At 46.3% G+C, this 22223-nt stretch overlaps 2 protein-coding genes across 2 annotated transcripts in view; both read left to right on the forward strand.

Annotated features, from left to right (window-relative positions):
* The window catches only part of kirrel1a (kirre like nephrin family adhesion molecule 1a), a 57621-nt gene extending 50377 nt beyond the window's left edge, over positions 1-7244 (forward strand). The window contains 3 exon segments of the mRNA XM_048236080.1: positions 2095-2113; positions 2116-2213; positions 3630-7244. Of these exon segments, the coding sequence (XP_048092037.1) occupies positions 2095-2113; positions 2116-2213; positions 3630-4301 (789 nt within the window). The 3' untranslated portion in view covers positions 4302-7244.
* A 2191-nt stretch (positions 7245-9435) lies between these two features.
* Positions 9436-22184, forward strand: ndufs2 (NADH:ubiquinone oxidoreductase core subunit S2). Its single transcript, XM_048236890.1, has 14 exons — positions 9436-9573; positions 10295-10398; positions 11155-11345; positions 12982-13102; positions 15889-16001; positions 16409-16483; positions 16670-16747; positions 17526-17611; positions 19763-19882; positions 20033-20162; positions 20285-20380; positions 21277-21360; positions 21459-21516; positions 21925-22184. The coding sequence occupies exons 1-14, from the start codon at positions 9470-9472 to the stop codon at positions 21960-21962; spliced, it is 1398 nt and encodes a 465-aa protein (XP_048092847.1). The 5' UTR covers positions 9436-9469; the 3' UTR covers positions 21963-22184.
* Positions 22185-22223: the final 39 nt, after the last annotated feature.

Genomic DNA, 22223 nt, shown 5'->3' on the forward strand with positions numbered 1-22223 from the left:
ATAGTCTTAATCAGACTCCAGCTCCATAGTGTTAATCAGACTCCATAGTGTTAATCAGACTCCATAGTGTAAATCACACTCCATAGTGTTAATCAGACTCCAGCACTATAGTGTAAATCAGACTCCATAGTGTTAATCAGACTCCATAGTGTTAATCAGACTCCAGCACCATAGTGTAAATCAGACTCGATAGTGTTAATCAAACTCCATAGTGTAAATCAGACTCCATAGTGTTAATCAGACTCCATCTCCATAGTGTTAATCAGACTCCATAGTGTTAATCAGACTCCAGCTCCATAGTGTTAATCAGACTCCAGCTCCATAGTGTTAATCAGACTCCATAGTGTTAATCAGACTCCATAGTGTTAATCAGACTCCAGCTCCATAGTGTTAATCAGACTCCATAGTGTTAATCAGACTCCAGCTCTGTTGTGCTCTGCGGTGTCTATGTTGGTGTTGAGTATAGTAGCTTCCTCTAACTACACCAGTGACTGGTCATTCCTCAGATATGTACACTAACCCTCTAAAAACACTGGTCACATCTCTTTTGTTCCGAGATCAGTGCACAAACCCTCTAAGAACACTGGTCACATCTCCCTTGTTCTCAGATATGTACACTAACCCTCTAAGAACACTGGTCACACCTCCTCTGTTCTCAGATATGTACACTAATCCTCTAAGAACACTGGTCACATCTCCTATGTTGAATCTGTACACTACCCATACAGAAATTTCAGATTTCTGGTGAACAGTTGCTGCAAATTTGCGGCAAGGTCATATTTCACATGCACATTAGGTTTCTGGCAAACAGTTGTGGTAAACTTTTGGCAATGTTGCAGCAAATTTGCAGCAATGTCATATGCAAAATAGGTTTGTCACCAGACGTTCACTGGAAGTTTGCTGAAGTGTGGTGGCAAATCACTGGTTAACACATTTGCCACTAGTGGCAAACTGCTCATTGTTGCCAGAACTTTGCTGGAAGTTTGCCTCTAGCGACCAACACTGGCAAACTTCTGGCAACATTTTCTAGTGAACTCATTTGTTTCCCACAAATCACCCACAAGTTTGCTGCAAATCTGCCGCAAACTTTTAATTTTCGTAAGGGTAACCCTCTAAGAACACTGGTCACATCTCCTTTGCTCTGAGACCTGTACACTAACCCTCTAACTACACCAGTCACTGGTTAAACCTCCTCTGCAAATTCAGCTCTGTTGTGTGATCAGTGTCACTAACCCCCTGAGCTGTCTGTCTTCTGCCAAACTGACTGCTTTTTAACGCTGCTTTCCTCTCTCTCTCTTTTCCATCTGCATTTGTGCTCCCTCTCTCTCTCCCTCCCTCTTTCTCTCTCCCTCCCTCCCTCTCTCTTTTCATCCTGCATTTGTGCTCCCTCTCTCTTCCTCTCTCTTTCTCTCTCCCTCCCTCTCTCTCTCTCCCTCTCTCTCTCTCTCCCTCCCTCTTTCTCTCTCCCTCCCTCTCTCTTTTCATCCTGCATTTGTGCTCCCTCTCTCTTCCTCTCTCTTTCTCTCTCCCTCCTCTCTCTCTCTCCCTCTCTTTCCCTCTCTCTCCTCTCTCCCCTCTCTCTTTCTCTCCCCTCTCTCTCTCTCCCCTCTCTCTCTCCCTCCCTCTCTCTCTCTCTCCCCTCTCTTCCCTCTCTCTCTCTCTCTCCCCTCTCTCTCTCTCCCCTCTCTCTCTCCCTCCCTCTCTCTCTCTCCCCCTCCCTCTCTCCCCTCTCTCTCTCTTTCTCTCCCCCTCTCTCTCTCTCTCCCCCTCTCTCCTCTCTCTCCCTCCTCTCTCTCTCCCCTCTCTCTCTCTCTCTCCCCTCTCTCTCTCCCTCCTCTCTCTCTCTCCCCCTCTCTTTCTCTCTCCCTCCTCTTTCTCTCCCCTCTCTCTCTCTCCCCTCTCTCTCTCTCCTCCTCTCTCTCTCTCCCCCCTCTCCCCTCTCTCTCTCTCTCTCTCGGTTGGGTTCCTCCCCCCTCTCTCTCTCTCTCTCCTCTCGGTTGGGTTCCTCCCTCTCTCTCCCCCCCTCTCTCTCTCTCTCTCTCCGGTTGGGTTCCTCCCCTCTTTGGTTGCTCTGTGCGTTTCTTTATGGTTTAGTTTCTGCCCTCTGTGTCCCTCTCCCTCGGCTCCAGCCCTTTAGGAGGCTGACCTCCGACCTCAAGCAGGGCCTCGCCTTGACACACTTTCGACAGCAGCGTCAGGATTACGAGCTCAAGGTGACCACACACACACACACAAACACAATATACTCACACATGTAGGCACGCACATACAAATACACACACATATAGTCATGCATATATACATACATTCAGAGACACACACAATCATAAACACACACACACACACACACACACACACACACACACACATCCACACACACACGTGTCCTCCGTCAATTTATCTGGTAATATATCACTCCAAGTGGCGGTCCAAGGTTAGATGGGTAATTTTTTGATGGCGGTCAGATTGGAAGCGTATGTGATCTGCTCTGTACTCTTTTATAGACTGACTGAAGCACATAACTCACACACTGCACTCCGTAGCATCTGATATGACCTTAGACATCACACTGCACTCCGTAGCATCTGATATGACCTTAGACATCACACTGCACTCTTATGCCATAGTCACAGTCTCAAAGAAGGCTTTAGACATCACACACACTCTAGTCACAGTCTTAAAAAAGGCCGCAAACATCACACAGTCTTACGCCACAGTCACACATTGTAGACATCATAGTCACTTAGACATTATACACAATATTTTTCCATAGTCACACACCTTAGACGCTGCAGAATAATAATAATAATGTCTATTATCACACACTGTCTCAGATATGACTGCAGACATCTCACCTGGTTTGTGGTTGTGTCACATACTGTAGTCTCAGTCATGTGTGTGGCACTAGTATAGCATGTTTGTACTGAGTAGTGTCATAGCATCTCACCCTGGCAGTGCACTCTGGGATATGTAGTCTCTAGTAGTGCACTCTGGGGTCTGTAGTCTCTGGCAGTGCACTCTGGGGTCTGTAGTCTCTGGCAGTGCACTCTGGGATCTGTGGTCTCTGGCAGTGCACTCTGGGGTCTGTAGTCTCTGGCAGTGCACACTGGTGGAGTGCACATCATTGTGGGACATAGAGTGTAGATTTACAAGCTCTCTAAATTTCTCTTGCTGAATTAAACATGCTAATATTCTTCTACTTCCCATTCCTCCCTTTCAATCTCTGTCTATCATTCCTCACGTTCCCTCTCTTTTATCATTCCTCACGTTCCCTCTCTTTTATCATTCCTCACGTTCCCTCTCTTTTATCATTCCTCTAACTCTTTCGCCCCTCTGTATTTCTCTCACACACTCTCTCTTTCTCTCACACACTCCCTCCTTCTGTATTTCTCTCACACACTCTCTCTTTCTCTCACACACTCCCTCCTTCTGTATTTCTCTCACACACTCTCTCTTTCTCTCACACACTCCCTCCTTCCATCTATTTCTTATCCATCGCTTTCTTTTTACCGTCTCTCTCTTTTTCTCCCTCTTTCCCTTGAATTCCCTTACCCCCCCTCTCCCCCCTCTCCCCCCCTCTCTCCCCCCTCTCCCCCCCTCTCTCCCCCCCTCCCTCTCTCCCCCTGCAGGACCCCACTAATGGCTACTATAACGTCCGTGCCTCCACCCATGACGAGGGCCGGCCCGCCTCTCGCTCCATGCACTACTCCGACTACCGCTCCTCCACGACAGCAGGGGGCGCCGCTACGGTCAGCGTGAGCGCCAGCTCGGCCGGGGGCGGTGTTGTGTCCGGCGGTGCCAGCGGAGGGGGTGGCGGTGGGGGCACGCCGGGTAGCCTGGCGCCCGGTTCACGAGGCGGGGGCTGTTACGACCCCCGACCGCCCTCGCGTCTCTCCCACAACAGCTACGCGCAGTTCAACACCTTCGGCAGGGCGGGACAGAGCCAGCAGGGCGGCGCTAGCGCGGGACCCTCGCCTGGAGACTTCCCGCCCGACTGCAGCCTGCTGGACTCTTCCCCGCAGCTGGCCTACGACAACTACGCCTACCCCTCGCACTACCCGTCCTACAGGATGGGCTTCGCTCCGCCCAGCCTGGCTCCGCTGGAGGGCGGCCCGGCCTATGAGATGTACGGGGTGGGGCCGTCTGTCGGGAGCGCGGCGGGGGGAAGCGGGGCTGGAGTGCCAGGAGCGGGCTCAGAGACGGGCCTGGGGAAGTACGGCAGCTCCACGCGGTTCTCGTACACCTCGCAGCATTCCGACTACTCACACAGACACACACAGAGGATGCAGACACACGTGTGAGCTCTCGCTTTCTCTCACACACACACACACACACACACACACACACACACACACACACAAACAGATACACACACACAATCAACTACACATGCATATACCAACATATTAACAAGTAGAGTTAGCATTCTCACTCATTCGCACACACTCACACAGACACACAAACACACAACACTAAAGATGAAGGATTTCTCACAGACCTGAGAGAGAAGCGTAGAGGGAAAGATTGGAGCCGGGAAAGAGCTTAGAGGGCACCCGACTCAGAGGAGGGGTACCCATCCTCCTCTCTGCGTGAATATTTCCTCAGTTCCAGGAGCTGACAGCGAAAGTCACAATCAGGAAAAGGGACAGAGAAGTTCAGATCCTAGATCTGTAACGACGAGTGCCGGCTAAAGCCAGGAGAGGAGAGGACAGGAGAGGAGAGAGAGAGCCAGCCTCACAGAGGAAAAAGGCATCCTGGCTGGCTCGCCAGATAGCAACTGATTCTGGAGCAGGTCTGTCCACTGGGGCTACTCTGGAGTTGACCTTAGCTCTAGATCTGGTTCTGCTACAGCTTTAGAGTTAATCCAGACCAGGATATAGTTCTGTTTCTGCTTTGGAGTTCAATTTAGCCCTAGACCTGGATCTTGACTGTGGGTTAACCGGCCTTAAATACAGATCTGCTCCTGAGGCAGTCGCTATCCAGATTAGTACTGGAGGGAGAATGACAGCGCCCCCTACCAGAGATTCCGGTGACACCAAGGTGTACTCTCATTGGTTTATGTTAAAGGGGGCGGGACCTCAACCAGTGGAAGGGTCGTGAATGGCCATATATATGTATTTTTTTTGCTGTTTCGTTATATTCTGTTTATTTGTTTGTTTGTTTATCATGTGGTGATTGGTTGGTCATCTGTGAGCACATATACTCGCATATACATGTTGGAACGGCCCACTCGTATCTCATGGTGCTTTGCAGTGGGGCCTTTGTTTGCACTGCATTCCAGTATTCCCATTTAAATTACCCTTATACGTATATCTACCTGTATCCATTTGCACACTAGACTAGAACATTCTCTATGTTTTAATATTGCAGAATTTACAGAATTATTTTTGTCATATTTCTGTAACAAATTGTGGACCAAAGGTTCAGCGTTTAGAGTATCAGTCTTAATTTGGGTGATATTCACCTCAACAAGTACGGAAATATGCAGACGTTTGTTTTGTTGTTGTTCACCTGTCTGGACTCGTAGTTATGAAGGGTGGGTGGGTTGAGGTGTGGACAGGAAGAGGCGGGGCTTAGAGTGGAAGTCAGCCTTAAGGCTGTGGATTGTGTTTAGGTTTAGGTACTTCACCTAGTCACACAGAGATCAGCAAATCCGACCTCCTGCACACACACACACACACACAAGCACACAGACACACACACACACATCACTGTACAGAAAGAAACCCCAATAGACTCTCCTCCCATACACACACCCAGTCAGTTGGCACACACGTACCCCAAGAGAACACACACCTACCTTTGAAGGACCTGAGAGGGGGACTCTGAGACCGACCGGTACACGCAGAGATCCACACACTCTCTGCTGGGCATCACAGACGGAGGAGGAGGAGGAGGAGGAGGAGGAGGAGGAGTGGGGAGATGAAGAGGACCACAGACAAGAGGATGAAGACAGACCCTCATACCAGGCTCTCAGAACTGAACTGACCCAGAGTCTGCTTAGTCTTTTATTTCCCCACGACTAGCCTCTCCGTCTTCGTCCGAATTCCACTTTTTTTGCGTCGCAAAAAAACAAAACAAAACGAAACAAAAAAAAATAGGAAGAAGAGTGAGTGAGTCCTGTAAATACTTGTAATACCTACTTCAGATATGATTTCACATCAGTGTGATGTTCTTCTTAAAATGCAGTATTGTTATGTTTTCCGTTGCTTGACAGAAACATTTTGAAAGGAAAGACTGGGGTGGGGGGGTTACCTTGTTGCCTGTTGAGACCACAACAAGCAGTTAGCTTTGCTAGCGCACCGTCTCAACGTGCTTTAGAGATGGACAAAGATCGGGAGCGTGCGACAAGGAGGGAGGGGGCAGGCATGGAATGGATGCTTCGTCAACAACTGCCCTCATTGACAAGACTCAGTCATCGGCCCCTTGAGCGTGATTGGATAACACAGTGGTCTGTTAGCAGACTGGAGTTGTGATTGGATAACACAGTGGTCTGTCAGCAGACTGGAGTTGTGATTGGATAACACAGTGGTCTGTCAGCAGACTGGAGTTGTGATTGGTGGCTGTAAGGGGCGGAGTTAGCGGCTGAAGCTCCATGATTGGTGGAGAGAGAGAGAGCGTATACAAGAGGAGGGAGGGGGGTTCAAACTTTGAGTGGCCTTAGGAAAAACCTGTCTTATACCTAGTTATTCTTCTTCCCCACACTTTATCAGCCACTAATAGGCCCGGGGATTGTGGAAAGATTGAATGTGTGTATGAATGGGTTTGTGTGAGTGCGGGAAAACTCGTGTTCATGGGTGTGTGTGTGTGTCAGTGTGTGTGTGCGTTCTTGCAGGCATTTGTGCCTGTGTGTGTTTGTATGTGTGCAGGCCTATGTGTGTTCAAACACGCACATGGCCATGTGTGTGTGTGTGTGTGTGTGTGGTATGGGTTTCAGTGTGCTGAGGTCTTTGTGTGTGTGATTTCTTTACTTCCTCTCCACAATCCCTCTCTTGTACCTTTGTTCAGCTGGTAGGACTGTATCCTGTATTCTTGTGTCTTTAGGAAATAAACATCGATCTTACTGTACTGTTCTTCGTAGCTGAGAAAAAAAACAAAGAAAAGAAAAACGTTCAACTGATGTACAACAAAAGTTATTGAACTTTCATTTTTTATTTCATTTTAATTTTTTCAATATTTTTTAAAAATGGTATGTAATTATTTTTCCACAGTATTACAGAAATAAAAAAGCACTGTTTTTATAAGACTTGTGAATGCGTCATCATTTCACACTAGGCTATCTGTCACCTTAACTTCCTGCGTCATCCTTTCACTCTGTCACCTTTACTTCCTGTGAACCTGAGAGAGAAGAAGCCATCATGAAACACACCCAATATAAAGAACTACTGCAGAAGGACATAATCATCATACTCTTAAAACACACCCAATATGAAGAACTACTGCAGAAGGACATAATCATCATACTCTTAAAACACACCCAATATGAAGAACTACTGCAGAAGGACATAAATATAATCATCATATACTCGTAAAACACACCCAATATGAAGAACTACTGCAGAAGGACATAAATATAATCATCATATACTCGTAAAACACACCCAATATAAAGAACTACTGCAGAAGGACTTAATCATCATACTCTTAAAACACACCCAATATGAAGAACTACTGCAGAAGGACATAAATATAATCATCATATACTCGTAAAACACACCCAATATGAAGAACTACTGCAGAAGGACCATCATACTCTTAAAACACACCCAATATGAAGAACTACTGCAGAAGGACATAAATATAATCATCATATACTCTTAAAACACACCCAATATGCAGAACTACTGCAGAAGGACATAACAAATATACTGGTAATAATCATACTCCTAAAACACACCCAATATGCATACATATAATCATCATATACTGGTAGTGGTATATATACTAGACAGTAGGCTATAAAACATATAGTCCAAATACTACATTGACAATATACAAACAAATACAATATAGACCATATATTGAGTGTGGTTCCAAAACGCTAGAGGCCTACATTATCCACCATTTTAATGAATTTTCATGAATCATTTGTTTACATTTTGTTTTCCAAGTACTTTCAGTAAAAATGTAATCGGGTAGGCCTATTGTTATTTGATTTATCTTTACTCATTCAAAACAACAGAACTGCAATTTGATTGATATTACCTGAAATACACAATTAAATAGGCTTGCATGACTTTTTAATGTTTTTAAAAACAATTATATAGCGTTTTGGAACCAAACAACCAATGTAATTAGGACACATTTTAAGTAGGCTTAGAGTAACATACTGTATGAAGACAACATTGCTCATTGAGCAAACACCTGTAGTTTCTATAATGTTCAAGAATGGAATTAGTGTATTGCAAATGGTAGCAGTTATGAAGGGTATAGGCCTAGTAGATGGGTGCCTTTTGTGGCAATCTGCTGTGCTTGGTGGTTCGGGCGTGTACAGATCTGTAGGTAAAATTTAGATTTACCAGCCATTTAAGGAAAACATAATGAGACCTCTCCAGGTTGGTCCAGGCAGGCTATGTGGTGGAGGACCCTGGCTAAATCTGTGGCCATCGCCATCCTCAAATAGCCTAGTCTGGGAACCAAACGTTAATTTTCTCGTATTTGAAAAAAATGCCCAGATCCGTTTTTATTGGGTGCCACGGATGTCTATCAAATGCGCCTGTGCATAGCTCATCATCGCCTTGCTTTCCCCCCTGTTCTGTGATTGGTTCCCTATCACAGGCGAAAATTTGCTCCATGGTCTCCAGGCTGCCTTAGCAGCGTGAATCAAATCGCGCGCAAGGCAGCATGGGAACACCCAGGCTAATCCTCAAACTGACTGAACCAAAGATTGTTAAGGCGGAGCAAGATACTTCGTCGTAGTTCATGTCTATGGGCTGAAATGGGGATCGAATCCTGTCTGCATAAAGAGGCGGTCGATGACGTATTGACGAAGCGTCGACGCTGCAACCGCCAACAGCAGCTGCATAAATAACCGGGCGACACCTGATATAAGTTTGATTTTCTCCAGACTGAAATGCTCAAAAATGCTAAAAATGCACCTGAAATGTTCAGAAGGGTTTGAGGATCATGAAAACGTGCCTAACTCTATAGAACCAAGACCTTAGCATATGTGGTGAAATTCTGAGCTATGCCCATAGACTTCAATGGAGCAGTCGCTGCCTCTGCTCTGCATAAAGGGGGATTTTGACCCCCCCCTCGTGCGATCCGGGTTCCCGGAAGTGGCTCCTGATGAAACATCTTGCTCCGCCTTAACAATCTTTGACTGAACTTCTCAACTGCTGTGCTGATCTTTGGTGCAGTGCCATCCGCCACAGAAGATGGCAGCATTGTTACTGCGGACTACTTTTTTACGTTACAAAATCTAGATGTTGCGCATGCGCATGAGTCCAGTGTGTAAGACAGTGAAAAGATGGCGGCGACGTTGCTGAGGTCGCTTAGCAAACTCGGACGTCCTTCAGCTGCAATTTTAAACTATAATGCTGTGAGTCCGGGATGTATGGTCCTGCAGAACAGGTAAATGTTTCCACATGATGTTATCTGTCACTTCAAGCAGTTTTTCGCACATCTGCTGGACGTTAGAGACAAATACACTTTTGACAGTAAGCTGTGCGTGTCAGACCGCTAGCTAGCATTTAGCGGACTTGCATGCTAGAAATCCGGTGACTGGAGGCTGGCAAAACACTGAGCAACTGGCGTCATTCCTTGAGTTAAAAAAAAGTCATTCTGGCAAGAGCACTGTTTATTATCACAGTGTACAGATCGGCTTTGTATTAGACCGGTTACAAGTGTTCTACCTTTAAACGGTGTCTGAATGCCCCACCAGACAGCTGACCTGAGCTATGTTATAACGTAGCCTAGCTAGCTTGGCATGCAAAGCAGCCTGCTAAATAGCCGGTTCATTAGATGCTTTTAGTTATGATACCAGAGAGGGTTACTTAGAAGGACCTGGCATGGCTGACAACATGTCTTAGATGTATCGTAGTTGTATCCGTATTGATCTCACCTAAAACTGTTTGTTGACATTTGTGTTGTTGCTAGATCAGGCATTGGTGTAGCGGAAACATAATGCGAGTTCAAAAGATCTCATGCAGGCGAAGCAGGACGTAGATGCTATAAAACTTGCGTGCGATATATGAGAAACACCAAGCAAGCAACAAGATGGATAAATTTAAGTAACTGATCTGCGAGACAAGTTCCAATCTTATTGTGTGTGTGTTTGTGTGTGTCCTGCTAGGCATAAACAGTGGCAGCCAGATGTGGAGTGGACAGAGCAGTTTGCGGGTGCTGTCATGTACCCCAGTGCCCTCACTGAGAAGTGGGTGCCCCCTCCATGGAACGGTAAGACTGTTGGTTTACACACACACACACACGTCGTCTTCTCACACGCACACACATGTGTCGTCTACTACACACACACACACACACACACACACACACACACCCTGGTCTTCTCCAGGGATGGAATCTACCAGCCGGGCCACTCAACTTTTTTATCAATCACTAGAGATGTACGTAAAGCCACCAATTACCAACCCTTTCATTCGAAAATTCTAAAACAACAATGTTTTTTAATACTTCAAAAAACATTTGATAAATGAACCTTACATTATTTGGTAGCCATAGGTGTGTAGATTTTACTGCCTGAACCTTACATTATTTGGTAGCCATAGGTGTGTAGCTTTTACTGCCTGAAATCCGATTTTGTTTACCACGCTCAGAGTTTAGTGCTGGGCAAATGGGTGCCTATTTCCAACCTTTCTCACGGCACATCAACGGTTAGACCGAGAATTCTCGTCGCAAATCAAAATTCTCGTCGCAAATTCGAGTCACGGTAAAATGGAATTTTTGGTACATAGCTAATTTCAATACACTTATGGTGTGGGTGCTTGCGTTTCTTTAGGAATCCACTGTCTTGGTTTGTATAGAAAGTCAAGTTTATTTATATAGCGCATTTCATACACAGAGGTCACTTCATCAAAACACAGTGAGATTAAACTTACCTGCAGGAGCACATCTCTGTGTTAATAGTATACGTGTGTGTGTGTGTGCTGTGTACATTTTGTAAACATACTCTCTCTTCATGCCCCCCCCCAGATAAGGACCCCCCCGCAGAGAAGGAGGTGTCCAACCTGACGATCAACTTCGGCCCCCAGCACCCCGCTGCCCACGGTGTGCTGCGTCTGGTGCTGGAGCTGAGTGGTGAGTCCGTGAAGAAGTGTGACCCGCACGTCGGCCTACTGCACCGCGGCACAGAGAAGCTCATCGAGTACAAGACCTACCTGCAGGTGCGTCGCCACGGCAACGACCCCTGACCCTTCTACAGGAGCACGGCCTTAGAGAGCATTTTCAACCTGAGCCCTGTCTCTAGGCGTCTATGGGTGTTTTCACTAAGGACGAGAACATGCTCAGTATTGGGGCTAAGCTAGCTGGCTAATGCACCTACGCAACGAATTCATACGGATTGTGCTCTCTTGCAGTTTCTGTACCTTTACTGGGGTAAACGGGCACCTGTGTATCTCCGAAGGGATCCTGTCCATGTCGCCTGACGCATGTGATGTTGAGTCTTGTCAGTGGGGAAAACGGCAGTTTCCACACACACACACACACACAAACACACACACACACATGCCAGCCAGCTGCTTCCTTATGAATGCATTGGCAGCATTAGCAGGCTAGCTACTTTAATACTGAGCAGATTTGCCGTTTTTGTCCCTAATGGAAGTGCGTAAAGACATCCCTGCTGAAATATCCAGCCTGACTAGCTTAAGGTGGTTAGCTGGTTGACCAGCATATTTACCTGCTTGTTTGAGCACCCTGTGATGGTTGACCAGCTAGACCAGAAAAAATCTTCCGAAAACATACCTTCAGCTGGTTTACCTGGCATGCGATGGTAATTTAGATGGTTTTATGATACGATACAACTTTATTTGTCAGTTTGGCTGAAATTCTCTTTGCAAATTCTGTTTTGTTTGTCGTACCACCTCAAGCTGGTCATTTTAGCTGGTGTTGCTGGTCTAATGACCAGCTTATGTTGGTCATTCTAGCAAACCAGCATTCTTACACCAACAATATCAAGCTTGGCAGGCTGGTCACCAGCATTACCATCTTGCACCAGCTGTATCCCGCACGACAGGCTGGTCACACCAGTATGACCAGCCTGTCGTGCGTGTCAGATGGTCAGATGGTCACACCAGCATATCCAGCTGGTGGCCCGACCAGCAAGAGCTGGAAGAAAACCAGCAAAGACCCGCTAAAACCAGCTACCAGCATGAGCTGGTTTTCAGCTGTTTTTTTTTTTCAGCAGGCTGGGCTTAAGTGTCTTGCTCAAGGACACTTCGACGGGGTCAGGAGGAGTTGGGCTCGAACCAGCAACCTTCCAGTTTCTGGACGACTCCTCTACCTCCTGAGCCACTGACCCCAAGTAGAGTGTCCTGTCTCTCCTCTGAAGTCATGAGCTGAATACTGCAACTGCGACTTCACACAACAATTATGTAGCAAGGAAGCTATGAAAACCATTTATAAGTTAGCATTTGGCATTTCCCTGTGGCAGTTCTAAGCTAAGTTAGCATTTTGACATTTCCCTGTGGCGGTTCTAAGCTAAGTTAGCATTTTGACATTTCCCTATGGTAGTTCTAAGCTAAATTCCTGAGAAATTAATAAATATCTGGGAGTATCTGACAGCTTCACAGTAATTTCCCAGGCCACATGTGATTGTTTTTCACTTACATTTGGGGGATATGATGTCGGCCAAACTGACGGTAAAATTAAAACGACAAGCAAAAATAGCTAGTGACGGAATTTTTACCCCTCTGTCCGTCAAAATGAAAAAGTGAAATGCAACCTCTGTGTGTGATATTGTAACACTCCCTCCCTTTGATTGTGTGTGTGTGTGTGTGTGTGTGTGTGTGTGGTGCGGTGCAGGCTCTGCCCTACTTTGATCGTCTGGACTACGTGTCCATGATGTGTAACGAGCAGGCGTACTCTCTGGCCGTGGAGAAGCTGCTCAACATCCAGGCGCCACCCAGAGCCCAGATGATCAGAGGTGAGACACCCTACCATACCCTACATATACCCTACCATACCCTACATACCCTACCATACCCTACATACCCTACCATACCCTACACATACCCTACCATACCCTACCATACCCCTACACATACCCTACTACCATACCCTACCATACCCTACCATACCCTACATACCCCTACATACCCTACATACCCTACCATACCCCTACCATACCCTACCATACCCTACATATACCCTACATATACCCTACTATACCCTACATACCCTACATACCCTACCATACCCTACCATACCCTACATACCCTACCATACCCTACCATACCATACCCTACATAACCCTACCATACCCTACATACCCTACCATACCCTACATATACCCTACCATACCCTACATACCCTACCATACCCTACATACCCCTACCATACCCTACACATCCCCTACCATACCCTACATACCCTACCATACCCTACACATACCCTACATATACCCTACCATACCCTACACATACCCCTACCATACCCTACCATACCCTACATACCCTACCATACCCTACCATACCCTACATATACCCTACCATACCCTACCATACCCTACATATACCCTACCATACCCTACATACCCTACCATACCCTCTACCATACCCCCCTACCATACCCTACCATACCCTACCATACCCTACCATACCCTACATATACCCTACATATACCCTACCATACCATACCCTACCATACCCTACATATACCCTACCATACCCTACATACCCTACATATACCCTACCATACCCTACCATACCCTACCATACCCTACATATACCCTACCATACCCTACCATACCCTACCATACCCTACATATACCCTACCATACCCTACATACCCTACCATACCCTACATATACCCTACCATACCCTACATACCCTACCATACCCTACATATACCCTACCATACCCTACATACCCTACACCACACCCTACATATACCCTACCATACCCTACCATACCCTACATATACCCCCTCCCCATACCCTACCATACCCTACCATACCCTACCATACCCTACCATATACCCTACCATACCCTACCATACCCTACCATACCCTACCATACCCTACCATACCCTACCATACCCTACACACCCTACACAACACACACAACATACCCTATATAGCCTACCCTACATACCATATATATACCCTACACACCCTACATGCCATATATACCCTACATTATTATTATTATTATAACCTTTATTTAACCAGGTTAGTCTCATTGAGATATAAAATCTCTTTTTCAAGAGAGACCTGGCCAAGATAGCAGAACAAATAGTTACACATCACAATCACAAAACAAACACAAAAGAGGCAAGACAACTCAAGTGCATTCCAGATTAAATAAAAGTGCCATTAATTAAAACATTTGCACTGGATGGACTCATGTTCTATGGCTTTAACAACACCCTTAAAATCATTTAAGGAAATTAGACACTGTAGTTTGAGTGTTTTCTGTAGTTCATTCCAAGCAGAAGGTGCAGCAAACATGAAAGCCTTCTTGAACACCCTACATACCCTACCCTACCCTACCCTACATGCCCTACATACCCTACCCAACCCTACATACCCAACCCTACATACCCTACCCTACATACCCTATCCTACATACCCTACACACCCTACATACCCTACCCTACACACCCTATATACCCTACCCTATATACCCTACCCTACACACCCTACCATACATACCCTATCCTACACACCATACCCACCCTACCCTACACACCCTACACACCCTACCCTACACACCCTACCCTACACACCCTACCCTACCCAGCCTACCCTACACAGCCTACCCTTCCTACTACACACCCATCACCATGGCAACACACTACCCTACACACCTTTTACCATGGCAACACTACCCTTCCCTACTACACGCCTATAACCATGGCAACACACTACCCTACACACCTTTCACCATGGCAACACACTACCCTACACACCTCACCATGGCAACACACTACCCTACACACGTCTTACCATGCCAACGCTATTCTACCCCACCCCACTTCGCCATCTTGCCTACCTGGCACTACCATTCTAATTAATCATCCTTCCATCCATCTCCAAATGTGATCACCCTCTGTGTCCTGGGGTTGCCATGGCGAGAGACTGGCACTCCGCTGAGCCAGGGCACAGAGGGCGATCACATTTGAGGTTAATCCGGCCTGATCCCCACTCCAGGCCCGCGTGTGTGTGTGTGTGTGTGTGTGTGTGTGTGTGTGTGTGTGTGTGCACGCCATGCCCAAGAAACCAAGCCTGCACTGAAGCCCTGCTCTCAGTACGATCTGGTAATTAGCACGTTCACATTTAGACTAAAGGGGAAACCGGGAATGACCCCAATATAGAGAAACTCAACCCTGCATCACTCTCGACTTGACTACGCACACACACACACATACAAAAACAAACACACAAAAACACACACACATACACTTGCACAATCAGGGCAGTGCAATCCCCAGCCAGTCAGCTTTAAGACTAATTCTGTAGGAGTGGTGGCCTGGCATCTGACTTCTAGAAGTGTGTGTGTGTGTGATCACAGGTCCTCCAGCTGGTCTGTCCCATGCGAGGGCTGTTTGATGGCCCTTGCGGAATGCAAGCTGCGCGCGCACACACACATGAGGATAATGTGCGTGTGTGTGTGTGTGTGTGTGTGTGTCCTTCTCATAACACACAACTACATTATCCTGTGTGTGTGTGTCCTTCTCATAACACACAACTACATTATCCTGTGTGTGTAGTCCTGTTTGGAGAGCTGACACGTATCCTGAACCACATCATGGGCATCACCACCCATGCCCTGGACATCGGGGCCATGACGCCCTTCTTCTGGATGTTTGAAGAGAGAGAAAAGGTGAGGTGTGAGCGTGCGTGTGTGTGTTTCGGGGACAGTGGTCCTGTAATATAATTGACAAACGTCGGATCAAAGTGTCTGCTAAAGCAGGGATTCCCAAACTGTGGTACGCGAGCCCGCACTAGGGGGTAGGGAGTCAGGATGTAAAAGGTGGTCCGCTGTGCTAAATGATTATGTGTAAATGTGTGTGTAAGAGATCACTTTGTGTGTGTTGTGCGTGTTGTGCCTCTGAGGATATATGCTTAATGTGTTTCTTCGTGTGTGTGTGTGTGTGCGTGCGTGCGTGCGTGTGTGTGTGTTGTGCCTCTGAGTATATATGCTTAATGTGTTTCCTCATGTGTGTGTGTGTTGTGCCTCTGAGTATATATGCTTAATGTGTTTCCTCCTGTGTGTGTGTGTGTGTGTAGATGTTTGAGTTCTACGAGCGTGTGTCGGGAGCGCGCATGCACGCAGCTTACGTGAGGCCTGGAGGGGTGCACCAGGTGAGGAGGAAGATGACCTCGCCAACCACACACACACACCTTCTCTACAGCAGTTTCATGGCTTATGGAAATGAAAATTATATCCTGGTGTAACCGTGTGTGTGTGTGTGTGTGTGCGCGTGTGTGTGTGTGTCTGTCTGTGTATGTGTCTGTCTGTGTGTGTGTCTGTCTGTGTGTGTGTTACAGGACATGCCCCTGGGTCTTATGGATGATATTTATGAGTGGTGTAAGGCGTTCTCTCTCCGCATTGATGAGGTGGAAGAGGTAACTGGAGAGCAGTAATGACCAACTACTTCTGTTAGAACCACACAGCACTCAACCACACTGTTAGAACCACACAGCACTCAACCACACTGTTAGAACCACACAGCACTCAACCACACTGTTACTACCTGTGTGTAGTGTTCAGATACCTGTGTGTAGGTGTGTAGTGTATGTAGTATTTAGATACCTGTGTGTAGTGTTCAGATACCTGTGTGTAGGTGTGTAGTGTTCAGATACCTGTGTGTAGGTGTGTAGTGTTCAGATACCTGTGTGTAGTGTTTAGATACCTGTGTGTAGTGTTCAGATACCTGTGTGTAGTGTTTAGATACCTGTGTGTAGGTGTGTAGTGTTCAGATACCTGTATGTAGGTGTGTAGTGTGTGTAGTGTTCAGATACCTATGTGTAGGTGTGTAGTGTGTGTGTGTGTGTGTGTGTGTAGTGTTCAGATACCTGTATGTAGGTGTGTAGTGTTCAGATACCTGTATGTAGGTGTGTAGTGTTCAGATACCTGTGTGTGTAGTGTTCAGATACCTGTGTGTAGTGTTCAGATACATATGTGTAGGTGTGTAGATACCTGTGTGTAGTGTTCAGATACCTATGTGTAGGTGTGTAGTGTTCAGATACCTGTATGTAGGTGTGTAGTGTTCAGATACCTATGTGTAGGTGTGTAGTGTTCAGATAACTGTGTGTAGTGGGGCGACGCACTGATCATGTGACCCCTCTGTGGGGCGACGCACTGATCATGTGACCCCTCTGTGATCATGTGACCCCTCTGTAGATGTTGACCAACAACCGCATCTGGAAGAACCGGACCGTAGACATCGGCGTGGTCAAGGCTGAGGATGCGCTCAACTACGGCTTCAGGTGAACTGCTGTCTCAGAGCTGTGTGTGTGTGTGTGTGTGAGAGAGAGATTTGGGTGTAAGTTATGGTGGTGTGTGTGTGTGTGTAAGAGAGAGAGTGAGATTTGGGTGTAAGTTGCTAGTGGTGTGTGTGTGTTAAGGGTGTCATTTTATTTCGAAATTACATCTCGAACTTCGAACTTAAAAGTAGAATCGCCGATGCAACCACACCCCCAATGTCACGTCCAGCATGTATGCCAAGACGCACAAACACACATGCACGTGCTGAACTGCAGCATCAACACTCCTCTAATTTTAGGCTGCAGCCAGTTAAAATATACATATCAACCTACCGAAATCAAAGCCCCTCTTGCTACTTTGAAATCACCGGTGTGGAAGTATTCGTTCATTCACTTCAATTAAAACTAACTTAGCCTACTCAACTTAGCAAGTGAAAAGATGGTCTAATTACAGTCCAAAGTTACTTTAAGGCTTAAAATGCACATTGATAAGTACATATTCCATGAACACTAACCTTGGGTCTCTTCGGAGTGTGCTGAAACAATCAAATTAACATTCTGTGTTGTTTCATTTTACTATGTTCACGTCTCTGTTTCAGCCTAAAGTTAGTTCTGTTTACATTACAACCTCGAGGTTGGAACGGTTATAAAGCGGTTCAAAATAAAAGCCCCCTGAAAAAGAAAAGGCCAAAAAGAGTAAATAACATATAAGGAATGCATTAATAGTAATATTTTAAAAAGATCGAAAATCGAATTGTGACTTTAAAATCGAAAATTACATCGAATCGAGGATTTGAGAATCGTGACACCCCTAGTGTGTGTGAGTGTGTAAGAGCGGGTGGATGTAAGCAGCTGGTGATGTATGTTTGAGTGGACAGTGGTTGTATTGAGCGTTTTCAGAATAAAGTGAACTAGGGCTGGGACAACGCGTCGACGTAATCGATTACGTCGGCAAAAAAAAAAACGTTGACGATAAAACATGCGTGTCGATTTGTCAGACCCAAAACGCGTGCTGCCAAATATTTTGAATTTTACACCTTCAGTGTTTCCCATATGTTGACTAATCTGTGGTGGGGCGCCACAAAACCGGCCGTCACACATTGATGTTCTGTGTTGTACTATTTAAATTAAAGATAAGATCAAATCCTTTGAGCTGCACTTTTTACACACGCAGCCTTTCCCTGCCCCGCCCACTCTCTCTCATAACGAGCCCGCTGCTCCTCCTCTGCATGTGCATTTAACACAAAATAGTCACGATTGTTGAAGGATTGTTGTTGCCACATAGAAGTATTGCATAGAACACGGCTGGCTAAATTGCTATTAAATCCGCTTAGCATCATGACCATGCTGTGCAAATTTGTTCAAAACTGCTGCAGTCAAGTTAACTCTGCTTAGGTCTATCACAACAGTACATTGAGGAGACTAAACTTAGTTAAGTTATGCAATCAAGCAGTATCTCAAAGCTAACGTTAGAAAACTGTTTGGATGTTGAGTTTAGCATGCTTACTTACAGCTGCTTGTCATTTTCGTTACTCAGGGCTCATTTTATTGACTCTGACACTGAATGTTTACCAAATCCTGATGTAAATGGAAAAGTGTTTTCCAAGACTCAAAATGCTTGTCCCAAGGAGAAGTACAAACTGTTATTTGAACTAACTACGTTAGTTCTTGAATTTCCCCTGGGGATCAATCTATCTATCTACGTTATGAATTGCATCCATACATCAGCTGCGTTTTAACTGCGTTACTGTTACAATTGCAAGGGAACGAACGTCTTAAAGTGACAGGCACTCAATTAGACCTATACACTACTGAACTTTATTGAATGCTACCTCTGACTAAGAATGCATTACTTTGCACTTGTATAGTCTTTTATTTTGGAATTTTAAGAGCAATAAACATATATTGCAATGTTAAGGGATTCATGTTTTTTCATTCAGATATATAAATCAACATGTATAAATTGCTATTAGTCAATTAATGGGGAGATAATCGATAATCGAATCGTTAGATTAATCGATGCATCGAAAAAATAATCGCTAGATTAATCGTTTAAAAAATAATCGTTTATCCCAGCCCTAAAGTGAACCATTGTATACACAGCCATAACTTTGCTCTCTAATGTGTGTGTGTGTGTGTGTGTGTGTGTGTCAGTGGTGTGATGCTGAGAGGATCAGGCATCAAGTGGGACTTGAGGAAGTCCCAGCCCTATGATGGGTACGAGAAGATGGAGTTTGACGTGCCAATCGGCAGCAAGGGGGACTGCTATGACAGGTAAGGAGTCCCTTAACACACACACACACACACACAGACACACACAGGTAAGGAGAGACACACTCATAAATTCACATACACTCACATAATCTCATTTGCATCTCATTTCCCATCCTTGTGTGTGTGCGTGTGTGTGTGTGTGCACCCCAGGTATCTGTGTCGTATAGAGGAGATGAGGCAGTCCCTGCGGATCATGATCCAGTCTCTCAACCAGATGCCCGAGGGGGAGATCAAAGTGGACGACGCTAAAATCGCACCTCCCAAGAGATCTGAGATGAAGGTAAGCCGTGAATGTAATGTAATGAGGACTGGTGGTTGGTTTATAGACTCCCAGCATTAGTGATGCTCCGGCTTACAATACCGTGTGTGTGTGTGACTGGGCTGTCTCTCTCTCTGCTGCAGATGTCCATGGAGTCGCTCATTCACCACTTCAAGCTCTACACTGAGGGCTACCAGGTCCCTCCAGGCGCTACATACACGGCTGTTGAAGCACCCAAGGTGTGTGTGTGCGTGTGTGTGTGCGTGTGCGTGTGCGGGCAGACTAGGTGAAGTATTTGATGTTAATTTAATATTCATTTGATATTTAATTAATATCAGGTGTGTGAAGGGCAGCCGTGGCCTACTGGTTAGCACTTCGGACTTGTGACCGGAGGGTTGCCGGTTCGAACCCCGACCAGTAGGCACGGCTGAAGTGCCCTTGAGCAAGGCACCTAACCCCTCACTGCTCCCCGAGCGCCGCTGTTGTTACAGGCAGCTCACTGCGCCGGGATTAGTGTGTGCGTCACCTCACTGTGTGTTCACTGTGTGCTGAGTGTGTTTCACTAATTCACAGATTGGGATAAATGCAGAGACCAAATTTCCCTCACGGGATCAAAAGAGTATATATACTTATACTTATACTTATACTGAAGGCTCCAGTCTACCTGGTTGATAATGTGTGTGTGTGTGTGTTGTAGGGGAGTTTGGTGTGTACCTGGTTGGTAATGTGGGTGTGTGTGTGTTGTAGGGGGAGTTTGGTGTGTACCTGGTTGGTTGTGTGTGTGTGTTGTAGGGGAGTTTGGTGTGTACCTGGTTGGTAATGTGTGTGTGTGTGTTGTAGGGGGAGTTTGGTGTGTACCTGGTTGGTAATGTGTGTGTGTGTGTGTGTGTGTGTGTGTGTTGTAGTGGGAGTTTGGTGTGTACCTGGTTGGTAATGTGTGTGTGTGTGTGTGTGTTGTAGGGGGAGTTTGGTGTGTACCTGGTTGGTAATGTGTGTGTGTGTGTGTGTGTGTGTGTGTTGTAGGGGGAGTTTGGTGTGTACCTGGTTGGTAATGTGTGTGTGTGTGTGTGTGTGTGTTTTAGGGGGAGTTTGGTGTGTACCTGGTTGGTAATGTGTGTGTGTGTGTGTGTTGTAGGGGGAGTTTGGTGTGTATCTGGTTTCGGACGGTTCCAGCAGGCCGTATCGCTGCAAGATCAAGGCCCCCGGCTTCACTCACTTGGTAAGACCCGCCCCCTCCTCACGCCCACCATTCTGATTGGCTGCTGACTCAGTAAGCGCTGTAAGGACCTATGACTGACCCTGTTTCCCCCTCTGCAGGCGGGCCTGGACATGATGGCACAGGGACACATGCTGGCTGACGTGGTGGCCATCATTGGTGAGTCTCTGGTCATGTGACCACAGCTGCTCTGGCTTCGGCCGCTGTTCCGCCTTTAGCCACAGGGGGCGCTAGGCACAGATCCCACTTCACTTCAGCATGTCTCTCACATGTCTGAGCTTATCAGTGTGTGTGTGTGTGTGTGTGTGTGTGTGTGTGTGTGTGTGATTCTTTGTTCTCCTTGCCCAAGGCCTGACTATGATTTCTGTGTTGCTGATTGCTGCAAATATATGTGGCTGTGTGTGTATGTGTGTTCGCTCCTGTGTGTGCGGTTATTTCTGTGTGTCTATCTGTGTAAAAATGCGCATGTGTGTTTTTAGTGGTGAGTGACACCTTTTCTCTCTCTTCTCTCTCCCTCTCTCTCTCTCTCTCTCTCTCTCTCTCTCTCTTTCTCTATCTCTCTCGCAGGCACCCAGGATATTGTGTTTGGAGAAGTTGACCGTTAACCGACGCTAACGTCTGTGTGTTCGTCCATCTGCAGTCAACTTGAGTGTGCTCACCCCTACTGCTCACACGCACACACACACACACACACACACCCCAGTTGTATAAACGTTTAAACTCAATAGGTATCTGAAAGGAGGATGGTGGCTAAAGATGTCTTTGCTGCAGACGTCTCTTGTTATTTTCTGCATTATCTCTAATGTAAATAAACCAGAATAAAGCAACTGCTGTCGTTTGGTGCTGTCTGTGAGGGAGGTGGGGGA

Source organism: Alosa alosa, chromosome 24, assembly GCF_017589495.1.
Source record: "Alosa alosa isolate M-15738 ecotype Scorff River chromosome 24, AALO_Geno_1.1, whole genome shotgun sequence".
NCBI lineage: Eukaryota > Metazoa > Chordata > Actinopteri > Clupeiformes > Clupeidae > Alosa > Alosa alosa.

Coding starts and splice junctions, on each gene's coding strand:
- ndufs2 (XM_048236890.1), top strand. CDS start 9,470: ATGGCGGCGACGTTGCTGAGGTCGCTTAGCAAACTCGGACGTCCTTCA. Junction 10,399..11,154: donor GGTGCCCCCTCCATGGAACG/GTAAGACTGTTG, acceptor GCCCCCCCCCAG/ATAAGGACCCCCCCGCAGAG. Junction 20,381..21,276: donor CGGCTGTTGAAGCACCCAAG/GTGTGTGTGTGC, acceptor TGTGTGTTGTAG/GGGGAGTTTGGTGTGTATCT.